Source organism: Ostrea edulis, chromosome 7, assembly GCF_947568905.1.
Source record: "Ostrea edulis chromosome 7, xbOstEdul1.1, whole genome shotgun sequence".
NCBI lineage: Eukaryota > Metazoa > Mollusca > Bivalvia > Ostreida > Ostreidae > Ostrea > Ostrea edulis.
In genome coordinates, this window is record NC_079170.1 from 50,899,700 (window position 1) to 50,912,056 (window position 12,357).

At 36.7% G+C, this 12,357-nt stretch overlaps 1 protein-coding gene across 2 annotated transcripts; it reads left to right on the forward strand.

Annotated features, from left to right (window-relative positions):
• The first annotated feature begins 9,469 nt into the window (after nucleotides 1-9,469).
• On the forward strand, nucleotides 9,470-12,046 carry LOC125656955 (high mobility group protein HMGI-C-like). Of its 2 annotated transcripts, XR_008797084.1 has the most exons (5): nucleotides 9,494-9,859; nucleotides 10,391-10,465; nucleotides 11,208-11,246; nucleotides 11,460-11,647; nucleotides 11,742-12,046. XR_008797084.1 is itself a non-coding variant. In XM_048887569.2 (4 exons), the coding sequence occupies exons 1-4, from the start codon at nucleotides 9,764-9,766 to the stop codon at nucleotides 11,781-11,783; spliced, it is 252 nt and encodes an 83-aa protein (XP_048743526.1). In that variant the 5' UTR covers nucleotides 9,470-9,763; the 3' UTR covers nucleotides 11,784-12,046. The 2 variants fall into 2 exon arrangements, 1 of the variants encoding a protein (XP_048743526.1); XM_048887569.2 differs by lacking the exon at nucleotides 11,460-11,647 and having other exon boundaries at nucleotides 9,470-9,859.
• The last annotated feature ends 311 nt before the right edge of the window (nucleotides 12,047-12,357 follow it).

Below are 12,357 nucleotides of genomic sequence, written 5' to 3' on the forward strand. Positions count from 1 at the left end.
CAATTGAGAGTCTTTGAAAATCTCTCCTTTATTGATTTACTTCTCTCATGTTAACTGTCAAATCTGTGTTATTACCTACGATGTTGATTTCACTCCACCACTGACAGAAATGCTATATGTCATGTAAAGATAAACTGCAATGATCTTACGGACCATATTCTGTTGGTATCTGAGTGGTGAAAATGCTAACTCTTAACACAGTAGTGATTTAAATCTCCGTTGCATAAAAAAATACATGTTTTCAACATCACTCGGACGCCATATTTGTTGTTTTGGTGTAAGTAAAATCTAATCCGAACCGAACCGAAATCCGGAATTTGTAATCGGTGCACCGAATCGAATGGTATGAATCGCGGTGCACCGAAATTTTCGGTGCACCGCACAGCCCTAGTGTCTTTGTGTTCTTGGAGAATCTCACTCAGATTCCGTTTTTGTGTCGCAGTTGTGCGTTTATAGTTAATAATAATAATAATAGCTTTAATTTATCCAGAATAACACAAATTAGCATATAGCTAGTTTCCATTGTGGTCTTGCATTAAAACATATATACAAACATAAAATTAACATCTAAAATTTGTATCTAAACATGAATACGATATAAAAGGAAAAGGAGGAAAATATAGCATAAGACACACCTAATTAGTGATAAATTATTACCTAAATATGAATACATGACATAAAAGGAAAGAAGAAAAATAGCATAAGACACATGCACACACAGTGTCATATCACAACTACATTTGGCACACCTGAACAAAAAGAGGAAAGCACGATGTTGTGGATAGCTTTCGACCTAGTCGCCTCTGAAATTAGTTGCTCGTCTACATCAGCATGATAAAGTCGGGTAGCTGCTGACGCCCGTAGTTCAAGTGGTTTGCTCTAAATATCTGAAAACCTCCTTTCTGCAAAGGTCGGACATTATATAAATATTGCATGTAGTTGAGGGTAACATTGAAAATTTTCACCCCGAGAAAACCATTGTCAACCGAGGCGTAGCCAATGGTTTCTCGAGGGGTGAAAATTTTAATGTTACCCTCAACTACATGCAATATTTGTTTTATTATACTGAATGTTATGTAAACTGGAAAGCAGAAAAACTTTCGTCTGTTGACATTTGATCAATCACTGTCATGCGATATTTCGTATTTCGATGCGGGTACTCGCGTTTATTACAAACGCTCAAACGACGTCGTCTAGCAATCTACGGCGAACCGTACGCGCATAAATTTGACGCATGTCATAATTTTTTATATCACCCGTTGTCAAGTACTGTTACCCGTTGCTAAATACTATCACCCTGGGGCGCGTGTTTTTTGTTCTCAGAGGGTAACAATATGTTTTTTCAAATGCTTCTCGACCAATCAAGTTCGAGTATTTTACATGAAAGTATAATAATATATAATATGTAAACTTATGTTTGCAGAGGGGCTGTGCAGAATACTATTGGTTTTCGGTTGGAAAGTGGATGGAGATAATAAGCATCACTTAGTTTTACATCGGAGCACTTGCTCATATTTAACGATACACCGATCAGGTAGTTCTTTGTTTTCATATGCTCAAATACACATTTTGGAAACTTTTCTGTGTTTGATGACCGGTCGCGGTAGCTCAGTGGTAGAGCGTTCGCTTCGTAACCGGGAGGTTGTAAGTTCGAGCCCCGCGCGCTCCTGCCATGGTGACTCACGTCAAACCTAAGACGTTAAGATAGGTAGTAATTGCTCCTTCGCCTAAATCTCGGCATTTAGAAGTGAGAATAACGGGTCTTTTGGATATGACCTTAAGATGGAGGTCCCGTGTCGCGGCAAGCGTTGATAAAGAAAGATAAAGAACTCTCAATGTTACGGCCCTGAGCGCTAAGCATAGGTCTAAATTTGTGGTACTTCACCTACAGCTGGTGACGTCTCAATATGAGTGAAAAAATCTCAACGGAACGTAAAAACAATCAATCATGCAATCTATGTTTGAGTCGTCCTTGATTATTTTAAATGTACCCTCCGTCTAGTTAAGAAATCTCCCATGTTCATCCTCAAACATAGGTGCAGAACTTCAAACATAGCTGCAGAACTGTAACTTTCTGGATCTGTCCCAATATTTTTACAGAGAGCCACAGTTCTGCAGCTACTTCAAACACAGTTATTTAAGAAAATTCTCCTCTTCGCAAATTCCGATGCTCCAGGTTCCAGCTCACCACGTAATGCAAAATGTAGTCCACGATCGAGGTACAATGTTGTGTACAGAAGCTTTTGAGGCGTGTCTCCACCTAGGACGCCGCTGGACAACAAAATGTTTCTTCATCTTCCGATATTGACAATGCCTGTTTGTTTACACCACTGATTCTATCCTTTGCCTTTGTTTTCATTACATTATCCAAAGTGTTTCTAATTTACAAAAACTCATCATCAACCAAAACCTTGAGGTTATGTCCTACGGTATCCATATACAATTGTAAGCGAATAACAAAACTGTACATTGTTTCTGGGGGATATTCGGATCCGTCTACGTTTTTTTTGGTTTCACAGATAAAACGTGTAATTTAACTCATCCTTCATCATTTGGTTTTGGTATTTTTGCCACTCTTTAAATGTGTTAACTGCCCATCGTATTTTCGACATAGTTGCGGGTGCAAACCTGGAAATAAAAGCACATACAAAAATATTTACACAATTAAATTTAATGTCACAGCTTGTTTGTATCTTCTTCACAGCCAGTTATTTTATCTATTTTATTTTTTTATGAAATCATTGAAATAAAATGATAATTATGATTATTCTAAACGTGACTGTTTGATTGTATATAGTTCTGAGATCTCCTAGTCTGTGTTGGGCTTGTGGAAACGATATTCTTTTTTTAATCTTTCTCTGTCGTCAAAACAAGTAAATCGTCGTCTGTATCTCTTAAATCAAAGCACTGGGGGTGCAAACGGTTCGTTTTGAGACATTTTGATATTAACGTTGAACTGGACTTTTTTGTAATCCAAATATATCCGATATCAAACTATCTGTATCGTAATCACTCTCCGTAGCATCGGCCTTATAATGACGCTGGGTCAAGAAAAGTTCCTCATCACTGCTTTGGTGGATTTATACTGATATGACGATAGTTCTGCATGAACTGAATATTTATAGTGGCAGTCTGTTTGAATGGCCTCTCCATTACTTTTACATTCAAAACGTAGACCACCCCGGTTCAGTACAGCAAGAGGCCCAGTAAAGGTGGATTTAAATCGGGTCAATGTACTCGTAGCGCTCCATTCCTTAAACATATTAGGTCTCGGCTCCTTCGGGGCCTCAGCTCCATTACTGTTAAGAAGTGGAGCGCTACGAGTTTAATTCCCTGTCTATGTCCACTACCAAATTCCACTTGAAATATCTCTTTACACACTCGTCGTTATATAACTGTACATTTAAGATCAATATCAATGCTCCTTTGAAAAGAAAATGTACGATTTTAATTACGCCTAATTGGGACCTGTAGAAGATCAAATGACTTCGCGGTGCATTCAAGTCAAAAGTCTCATTCTCTACCAAGAGTTCCATGGGCTTCGAGCACTACATTTGCGCAACTCGCCATCTGGTGTGAAAGTCTTTCCACAGATGTACAGGTCAAATGAAGTCATGCGTCATTCCGATATTAAGAGATCTAAGTCTTATTTCTATTATGTGTCAGTTTTTTATACTATAGTTAAACCTATTGATTTTAAGCTTTGTAACTAAATGTTTAAATTTATAATAAATAAAACAACAAAATTATGTGTGTGTGCCATCGTCGCAAACCACGGTTTTGAGTTCACAAACGCTCCCAGTGGCGGATTTAGGGGGGTTCAGATCCCCCCCCCCCCTCTTCTTTTTCTTCTATTTTTTTTTTTTTTTTTTTTTTTTACCACACCCGAACCTATGAAGGATGTGGTGACTATAAATGAAAGGAAGGAAGAACAAGAATTTCAGTCGAAAATTTTAAATCAATCTTTTTTAAATTTTCCGGGGGAGGATCCAGATCTCCCCTCCCTATAGGAGGGAGTTAACCCCCTCACATGTCCTCCCCCTTCGGCTCTTTGGGCCTCAACCCTACCCCAGTAAAGTCTAAAAATCCGCCATTGGCTCCAATAGAGAATCGACGAGAAGCATGTTCTTTAGATTTTTAATTCAAAGAGGAATAACTCTAATATTACTTCTTGGTTGATAGCGTTCGTTACTGATGTTCATTTGACTTGGCTGAAGCTAGCAGCCACTAAAGTTCAAATGTTGTAATTTACTTCTTTTTTTATACATTTTCCCAAACAGAACACCGATTCTTAAAAAGTTTAAACTAATTTTCTCGAAATTTTGTATACCAGCAGCCAATGAGAAATTTTATTAAAGTACTGAGAAAACTCAGATGAAATACTAAAAAAGCAACACATAATTAATCAAAATTAATAATTTTTCAAACAATTGATAGGCCTAAGCATATTCTTAATCATCAAGTTTCAATTGAGCTCACCTGAAAGTTCCGTTACATCACATAGCGTGATATGATTGTTAATAAAAACATAATCCTTGAAGATTTCACAATTTTTTAAGGAGTACGCCGGCAAGGAAGTGGACACCTTGGACTACCATTTTTCGCCCTCGGGGGCCTCACTCTTCAGACCTCTCTAATAATTGATTATAGGCTGTTGGAATAAAACAAAACTGATAAAGGACTAGAGACCAATGAAGTTAAACGTGTTAAATGTTAAAGTTAAATATGACCCCTTTTAAGGGTTGTATGTGTTTGACTTCATTGTTTTCTAGCCGTATATCAGTTTTGTTTTATTCCAAACCCCTTTATAATCAATTATTAGAGAGGTCTGAAAAGTTGCCTACTCTTCTGACGTCCTAATTTGTAACCCTACAGCCCCAAACTGAAGGCGGGAAATGATAGCCCATGGGGTCCTCTTCCTTACATGTACTTACATCCCCTTTAAGCGGACTCTTCAAATATTAAGTTATTAGCCTTCATCATGACCCTACATGATGTAAAACCATGATTGTGTATTGTTTAACGTCCCTCTCAAGAATATTTCACTCATATGGAGACGTCACCATTTCCGGTGAAGGGCTGCAAAATTTAGGCCTTTGCTCGGCGCTTAAGGCCTTTGAGCAGGGGGGATCTTTATCGTGCCAAACCTGCTGTGACACGGGACCTCGGTTTTTACAGTCTCATCCGAAGGACCGACCCATTCAGTCGCCTTTTACGACAAGTATGGGGTACTGAGGACCTATTCTAACCTGGATCCTCACGGGATGTAAAACCATGAACTTTCAGGTGAGCTGAATTGACCTTGAAGGCCTATATGACATCTTTTAAGGGTTCAATATGTTTAAATTCATTGTTCTCTAGTCCTTTATTTGTTTTATTCAAACACCCTTTAAAAGTCAATTACTAGAGAGGTATGAATAGTGGCCCCACCCATGGGAGGCCCCAGGTGGTACCCCTATATTTCCAAACTGAGGGCGGAAAATGATTGCCCTAGGGGTCCTCTTTCTTGCCTGCATACTCTTTAGCAGACTCCTCAAATATTCAGTTGTTAATAGCCTTTATTCTGACCCTATATGATGTAAAATTTGGAATTTTCAAGTGAGCTCATTTGTACCTAAAGACTTGTGCGACTTTTTAAGGGGTTTTATGTTTGACTTCGTTGTCTACCCGTATATTAGCTTTCTTTTTTTTTCATCACCCAATATTAAATTATTAGAGAGGTCTGAAAAGTGGTCCTACCCTTGGAGGGGCCCCAAGTGGTACCCCTACAGCCCTAAACTGAGGGCGGAAATGATAGCTCTAGGAGTCCTCTTCCTTGCCTGCCCACTCTTTTGGCGGACTCTTCAAAGATTAGGTTATTATTAGCCTCCATTATGACCCTACATGACGTAAAATCATGAACTTTCAGGTGAGCTCAATTGCCCTTAAAGGCCCGTGCGACCCCCTTTAAAGGCTCTATATGGTTGACTTTATTGTTTTCTATTCCTTTATCTGTTTTGTTTTATTTCAATGCCCTATAGTCAATTATTAGAGAGAATTTGAAAAGTTTCCCCACCCTTCGGAGGCCCCAGTTGGTACCCCTACAGCCTCAAACTGAGGGCGGAAAATGATAGTCTTAGGGGTCCACTTCCTTGCCTGAATACTCCTTTTGTGAAATCTTCAAGGATTATGTCTTTATTAACAATCATTATCACTCTAAGTGATGTAAAGTTAGGAGTTTTCAGGTGAGTTCAATTTGTGATAATGGCATGGAAATAATCCCTCGCTGCAAACCGTTCTTTGAAGAAAGATCAAGAGTATGTGCAAATAAGTTTATTATCGTGCTCACTAATATAGCAAGTAACACCTACACTCATACACACGCATGCACACAACAACACGCATACACACAAAAAACAAAACAAAAATATAACAAAACAAAAAAAATATGAATTTACAGACGATTACACGTGTACCCGACTAAAACTAAATGTTACGTTATGTTGCCTTATGTAAGAAAACCAGCAGACTTGTCTCTCGAATTCGAAATATGTTACACAGGATGGCGAAACAAAATACGTTGACTAAAGAGTTACCACACTTTACACAACAGTCGTTGGCTGTCTTCAGACACGTGGTGACACTTTGTCCATCACTCGCTCAACGTTTCTGTAGCCGTGAACGTATTTCCTGTATTTCTATAGGTCGTTCTCCAACGCTGTTCAAATATCTCAGAACGCCATGTTATACATGTTGCGAGCACCTGCTCGAGCCATACAATAACACACACAGCTGGTCACCTATAATTACACAGTAACAGTCGGGTTTTTACATATACATTACATACTGAAAACTTGCATATGTCGGGTATATTGTGTAATACAAATAAACTGGTTACATAAATTTAAATAGAGTAACAAAATTTCCTAACGTAAACAAAAATAAACAGTTCACACTCACCGGTGTCGAAATGCTCAAAATTGTGTTCTCATTTTCCACACAGGAACATCATTCGAACACCCGTACTAAATGTACATACAACTCAGGCCCAGTGAACCACACAGGTAAAACTCTCGACCACACAGGTCTATTATTTTCTCACATTGGGCGGACACACCTTCCCACTTCCACGGCCTGGTCAGAACTAACACATAAGCATTTACAAACCGGTCTGACAGCCGTGACCAACTATCCGTAACGACTATATGATGAGAACAAACTATGGAACGCCATAACAAGCATAATAAAACAAACTCAAATTGTGACAGCCGTTAAGAATGAAACTTGATGATTAAGAATACAATGTATGTTTATTAATTGATTATGTGTTACTTTTTAGTGTTCCCTCCGAGTACTCTCAATACTTTGATGAAATTTCGTATTGGTTGTTAGTTTGTATGACCTCATTGGCTGCTGGTTGGTGGCTGCTAACTTCAGTCTAGTGATGTATAGCGAAAAATTAATCGATTTGAAAATTTCCAAATGTGAATTATCAATATTAATGGTTGAAAGTAGAAAAATCTTATTAATTTCCACTCAATATAGTTAAATTTAATTGATAACCAAAGAAAATGTGCATGTTGCCACCTTTTTTGAGTTATCAGACATACAAAGACAAAAGTACATGTATAGATCAACATTTAAAAAATCACACATTTTTGAAATACAGAATAAAAATAGATAAAAACTTGTTAAAATGACAATATTTTTCTTCATACCAACACTTTAGAAAAACTGCTGATTTATAAATATGTAAAAAAAAAAAAATAATAATAATAATAATAATAAATTGTGGATAATAGGAAACTCATTGTATAATACACATACAGTTGAGGAAATGTCAGCATAGAAGTTATTGCCCTTGACAACATTTTAAAATCATAAATAATTGATTATCTATAGAAAATAAAACTTTTTTTTACTGCCAATAGTTTGCACTTTTTTGTTATTTTATTTCATCCAGTGAATAAAATTCCTCTGAATGATATATTACTCTCATGTGCAAAGTTTGATTTAATAAAGATTTGACATAACATGAGGATCGATCTACCTTAAATGTAGGAAAATGACACTGTTGGGGTGAACGTACATAATGTAATAGCCCACGGACTTTATTCACGCAATCTTGTTCACACACAACCCTCGGCGAGGTGAACACGATCACATTATGTATATATATTTAGTTGAGGTAAACAGGTCACTGGATCGGATGCAAATCATAGTCCATATCCCACACCGGTCCAAACGGACAATTCCTAATCTGCAAGATCAGAGGGAGGATATATATTAGCGGCTAAAGTTATACCCACATGGTGACTATGTACATATACTATGTCTCATCCCTCTTTCGATTGTAATCGATCCACGCTTAATTTTTGTAAGCTTTAGAGAGTGGCCTTCTACCGGTATAGTAAAGTAAACTCCCTAAAGCTTGCAAAAACCGTGAAACGACTATATAAATCGAAAGAGGGATGAGATAGGCAGATAATCCACACATTTCCGAGAAATTATCGCCGCAAATAAATATCAAGGGTTGGGGGGTACATGTATTATTTATAGCTACCAATAAAGGTATAAAGTAATAAAAATGTGTCGAACAAGAATCTTAATTCACTTAGGCTCATATAAATAGGGAACATCCAGTCTCTTCTCAACATTTTTAGATTCGAAGCAAATATTTCCCGACTTTTCGTTGCCCTATTGGATGTTGTTTTCTACAGTCCTGTGGTTGATAATGACAGGTACTGGGGGAAAATACACACAAAAATAATGTATATAACTTTATTGCAGAATACATTCGGGTCAAGCAAACAAAAAGAACAGATTAAGAACAATGAACATACACACACTCACATATACATGCATTTTGAACATTGTCATTGATTTCATTTTTTTTTTTTTTTTTGGACGCACTTTTAGTTAAGGATACACACTACACACAAATTAACTTTTATAGAAGAATTTAACATGCACTGACCAAGTATTCTTAAATCATTATTATGCACTAATATATCTCCAAATCTGCAAGAATAATGAATTGATATGACAGTTATAGGAAAGAAAATTAACTCTATACTTCGAATTACATAGCAGAATTCACAAAACCCAAATTTTATCACTTTTAAAATAAGAACAAATATTTAGTATATTACAAGCACATGTGTCAAAATATTTGTTTGAATATGATGTATCCTTAATTTTAGAAAGAAAGAATAACACGATCTGCTTTTTTTCTCTCTCTCTCTCTTTTTAAAACCATCACTGAGTCGATCTGATATTGCGTTTAAAAAGTAAAACTTTGTGTTTTCGATGGTTTTCAACTTCCTCGTGGCTTTTCCCGCCAAAAGTCAAGCTTAATCAAACAATGCAATTATTTAAGACAGAGTCTATACATAATTGATATCAGTCTCCATTACAATTATGACCCACTGACCACAAGATGACCTGGTTTTCTGAGGCCTTACTAAGCGTGAAGGTCCTCAAGTGCTCTTCATCGGATGAGCGAAACTAAGGAATGCGTGTGGGATTTTGCGTGATACGTCGCGCAGAACGAAACTTAGGAAGGTCTCTAGATTTTACCGCACCGTAAACGATTCTGACCTAAATACACATGTTTATGTGGGTCGAATTCTACAGCTGACTCAAAAACGTTTCATTCATACAATTTTACAATGGTTTGATCACCGTGGGTGATATCTTGTGCGTGGTGGTAAAAGCTGAATGAAATATTGACGTTTTAAGGTTTTATCACGTGAGGTAGTTTTTCCAGGCATTTGATCAAAGCATGGGGGGAGAAAATAACAGTAAAGAAGAGGAGACAGCTACAGATGAACCCAAGAAGAGGGGTCGAGGAAGACCCCGAAAGGAAAAGAAAGAGGAGGTAAGACCGGGAATGTTCTTTGTCACGTGTGTGATCCCGCTATCGCTAACAAAGGCATGGAGAGACACGAGAGCCAAGCCAAAACAACATCGTCATTGAATGCGATGTTATCTCTGTTGAGTGGCCACATTTGCATTTCGATTTCCATGTACCCGATATTTGGAAAAGAATTAATTTCGTTATTTGTAAAATATCATTATCTGCACAATTTAATTGTGATAAACTGTTTACGAATTTTTAACTTGCGCAAATTAAAAAAAAATAAATCTGCATTCAAATAAATTTCTCTGGATCTTGAAGCTAATTAATGAATAAAAATGATTAATATCTTTGGAGAGATATTCTCTTCTTAATTTTACGTATACTGAATGATTCATTTTTCGTATCCTGAAGAAATTTACTAATATTGGGTACAGAACTATTTTCCGCATTGGACTTGTGCAACAGTGAAGCAAGCAACGCTGTGCTGCTTGCTGCAGCAAATTTTCCTTTGTTCAGGGAAGAATTGAATTTGTCTTTGTGCATTTGTAGCCAGAAGATGCAGAGCCCAAACCTAAGCGTCCTAGAGGACGACCAAAAGGCAGCTTTAAAACACCTAGACCTACGGTACGAAACCAAAAGTTAAAAAAAGGTTTAAAATGTGTCCCACGCATTTCTAAAAATTGGAATTTCTAGGTATTTGACCTACTGAATAAGCACTCGGAGATAAACATCCGTTCTTATCTGGGTCAGTCTAACGGGGGCAAGTCTTTGTGTGGTAAGCTTGTCAACGGGGAAAGCAAAACATGCTGTGCTGTTGTGTTTGTGTGGAGAGAGAGAGAGAGAGAGAGAGATGCAATAGATTCATGATAAAAATGAAAGTATATTTCTCATTTTAAAATATATTTATGTAGAAAAAAGGATTGAGACCATTAATGAATATTATGTCATATTGTTATGCTATGTTTCTTTGTTGTTTCTTTCTTTCTTTTTTTTTTTTTTTTTTTTTTTTTTGGATTGGGGTGTGTGTGTTTGTTTGTTTGTTTTAGATGTTTTCTCTTTTTTTTTTTAGCAAAGCTCTGTTTTGGTAGAAGAATCCATCACTTTAACTGTCCTATAGGATTTCTTCAAAGGAATTATAGTTACATTTATAAATATTCTCTTACATCTTGTGCAACACCGCTGACATCATATTTAGAAGCAGTTGACACACTTTGGTGTGGAATAAGCCAATCTTTTCTTTGACATTCCAACAATGAGACATTTCAAACTGCACTTCTTACATTTTAATCTCCTATAGAATTACTATGTCCTGATGCAGCAGCCATGTTTTACATGACACTGAATATTCTCATTGTACATGTTTTAGGAGGTGAAACCCAAGGGACCAAGAGGCAGGCCTCGCAAGGTTGTATACACTAGATATCAATATACAATTTAAATACAATGTTCTTCAGAAGAGAAAGATGATGTTTACATTAAATTTTGTTTAATTTACGAATCTTTATAAACTTTTCATATTTTCGGACTGGCAAGGCATACTGAAAGTTAAAGTTTTTAAATTTTGTATTAGTGATGTGAACGTCTTATATAGAATATTAGTATCTTTTTTTTTAAACAGGGGACATTGTGTCTTAGTATTACCTAACACTGCATTAATTATCTGTATTTGTACATATCTATACACCATACAACAAACTGTGTTACAAATGTGGAGGGAGGGGTACATATACTTGAATGATATGTGCTTCATTGCTTGGGTTGTAACAAGTCAGAATAGAAACAAAAAGAAAGAAGAAAAGAATTCAGGTTGAAATTCATAAACTTTTCTGAGCTTCATGATTTTTGTCCAACTTCACAGTCAATTGTCTACCAGTTATTTTCACAGCTGCTATTATTGTAGACCCCATCCACCCCCACAAAGGAGGAGAAGAAAGAGAAGTGAGATTGTTGTAGCGTAAAGCAGAGCGTGGATAACACTGCCTGAAGGACAGTAGCAGTGTGTTCATTGTGGCCATTTCAATGTGTTCAGAAACTCAATCTGTCTGTATGTAATTGTAATAGTAGAGTAGTTGATTTTCTAATTGAAGATATATTACCCATCCTGCCTCAGTGTTCCGTATTCCTTTATCTTGCCTCACTTTTCATGTTTATCATGCATTTCTTCATGTATCGTCATTTTTATCATTAAATAGGTGCATGTTTTTATATTTTGTTTTCTTCAATATATAAATTGCATCCATCCAAACTTATTACTGATCGTATGTTTTGATCAAGCGTTGAATTTCTATCATGAATTTAGAAAGAGGGAGTAAATGTAGAGAGAAAGAGAGAGTGAGAGGAGATTGGTGGAGTGACACTTTGTATGATTTGGTGGAGAGACACTTTGTGTGATTTGGTGGAGTGACATTTTGTATGATTTGGTGGAGTGACATTTTGTATGATTTGATGGAGAGACACTTTGTATGATTTGGTGGAGTGACATTTTGTATGATTTGGTGGAGAGACACTTTGTATGA

What these genes read in the sequence shown, in the direction of transcription:
- LOC125656955 (XM_048887569.2), top strand. Translation starts at nt 9,764, where the DNA reads ATGGGGGGAGAAAATAACAGTAAAGAAGAGGAGACAGCTACAGATGAA. An exon ending in GAAAGGAAAAGAAAGAGGAG is followed by an intron (nt 9,860 to 10,390) that starts GTAAGACCGGGA and finishes GTGCATTTGTAG; the next exon opens with CCAGAAGATGCAGAGCCCAA. An exon ending in CAAGAGGCAGGCCTCGCAAG is followed by an intron (nt 11,247 to 11,741) that starts GTTGTATACACT and finishes CTATTATTGTAG; the next exon opens with ACCCCATCCACCCCCACAAA.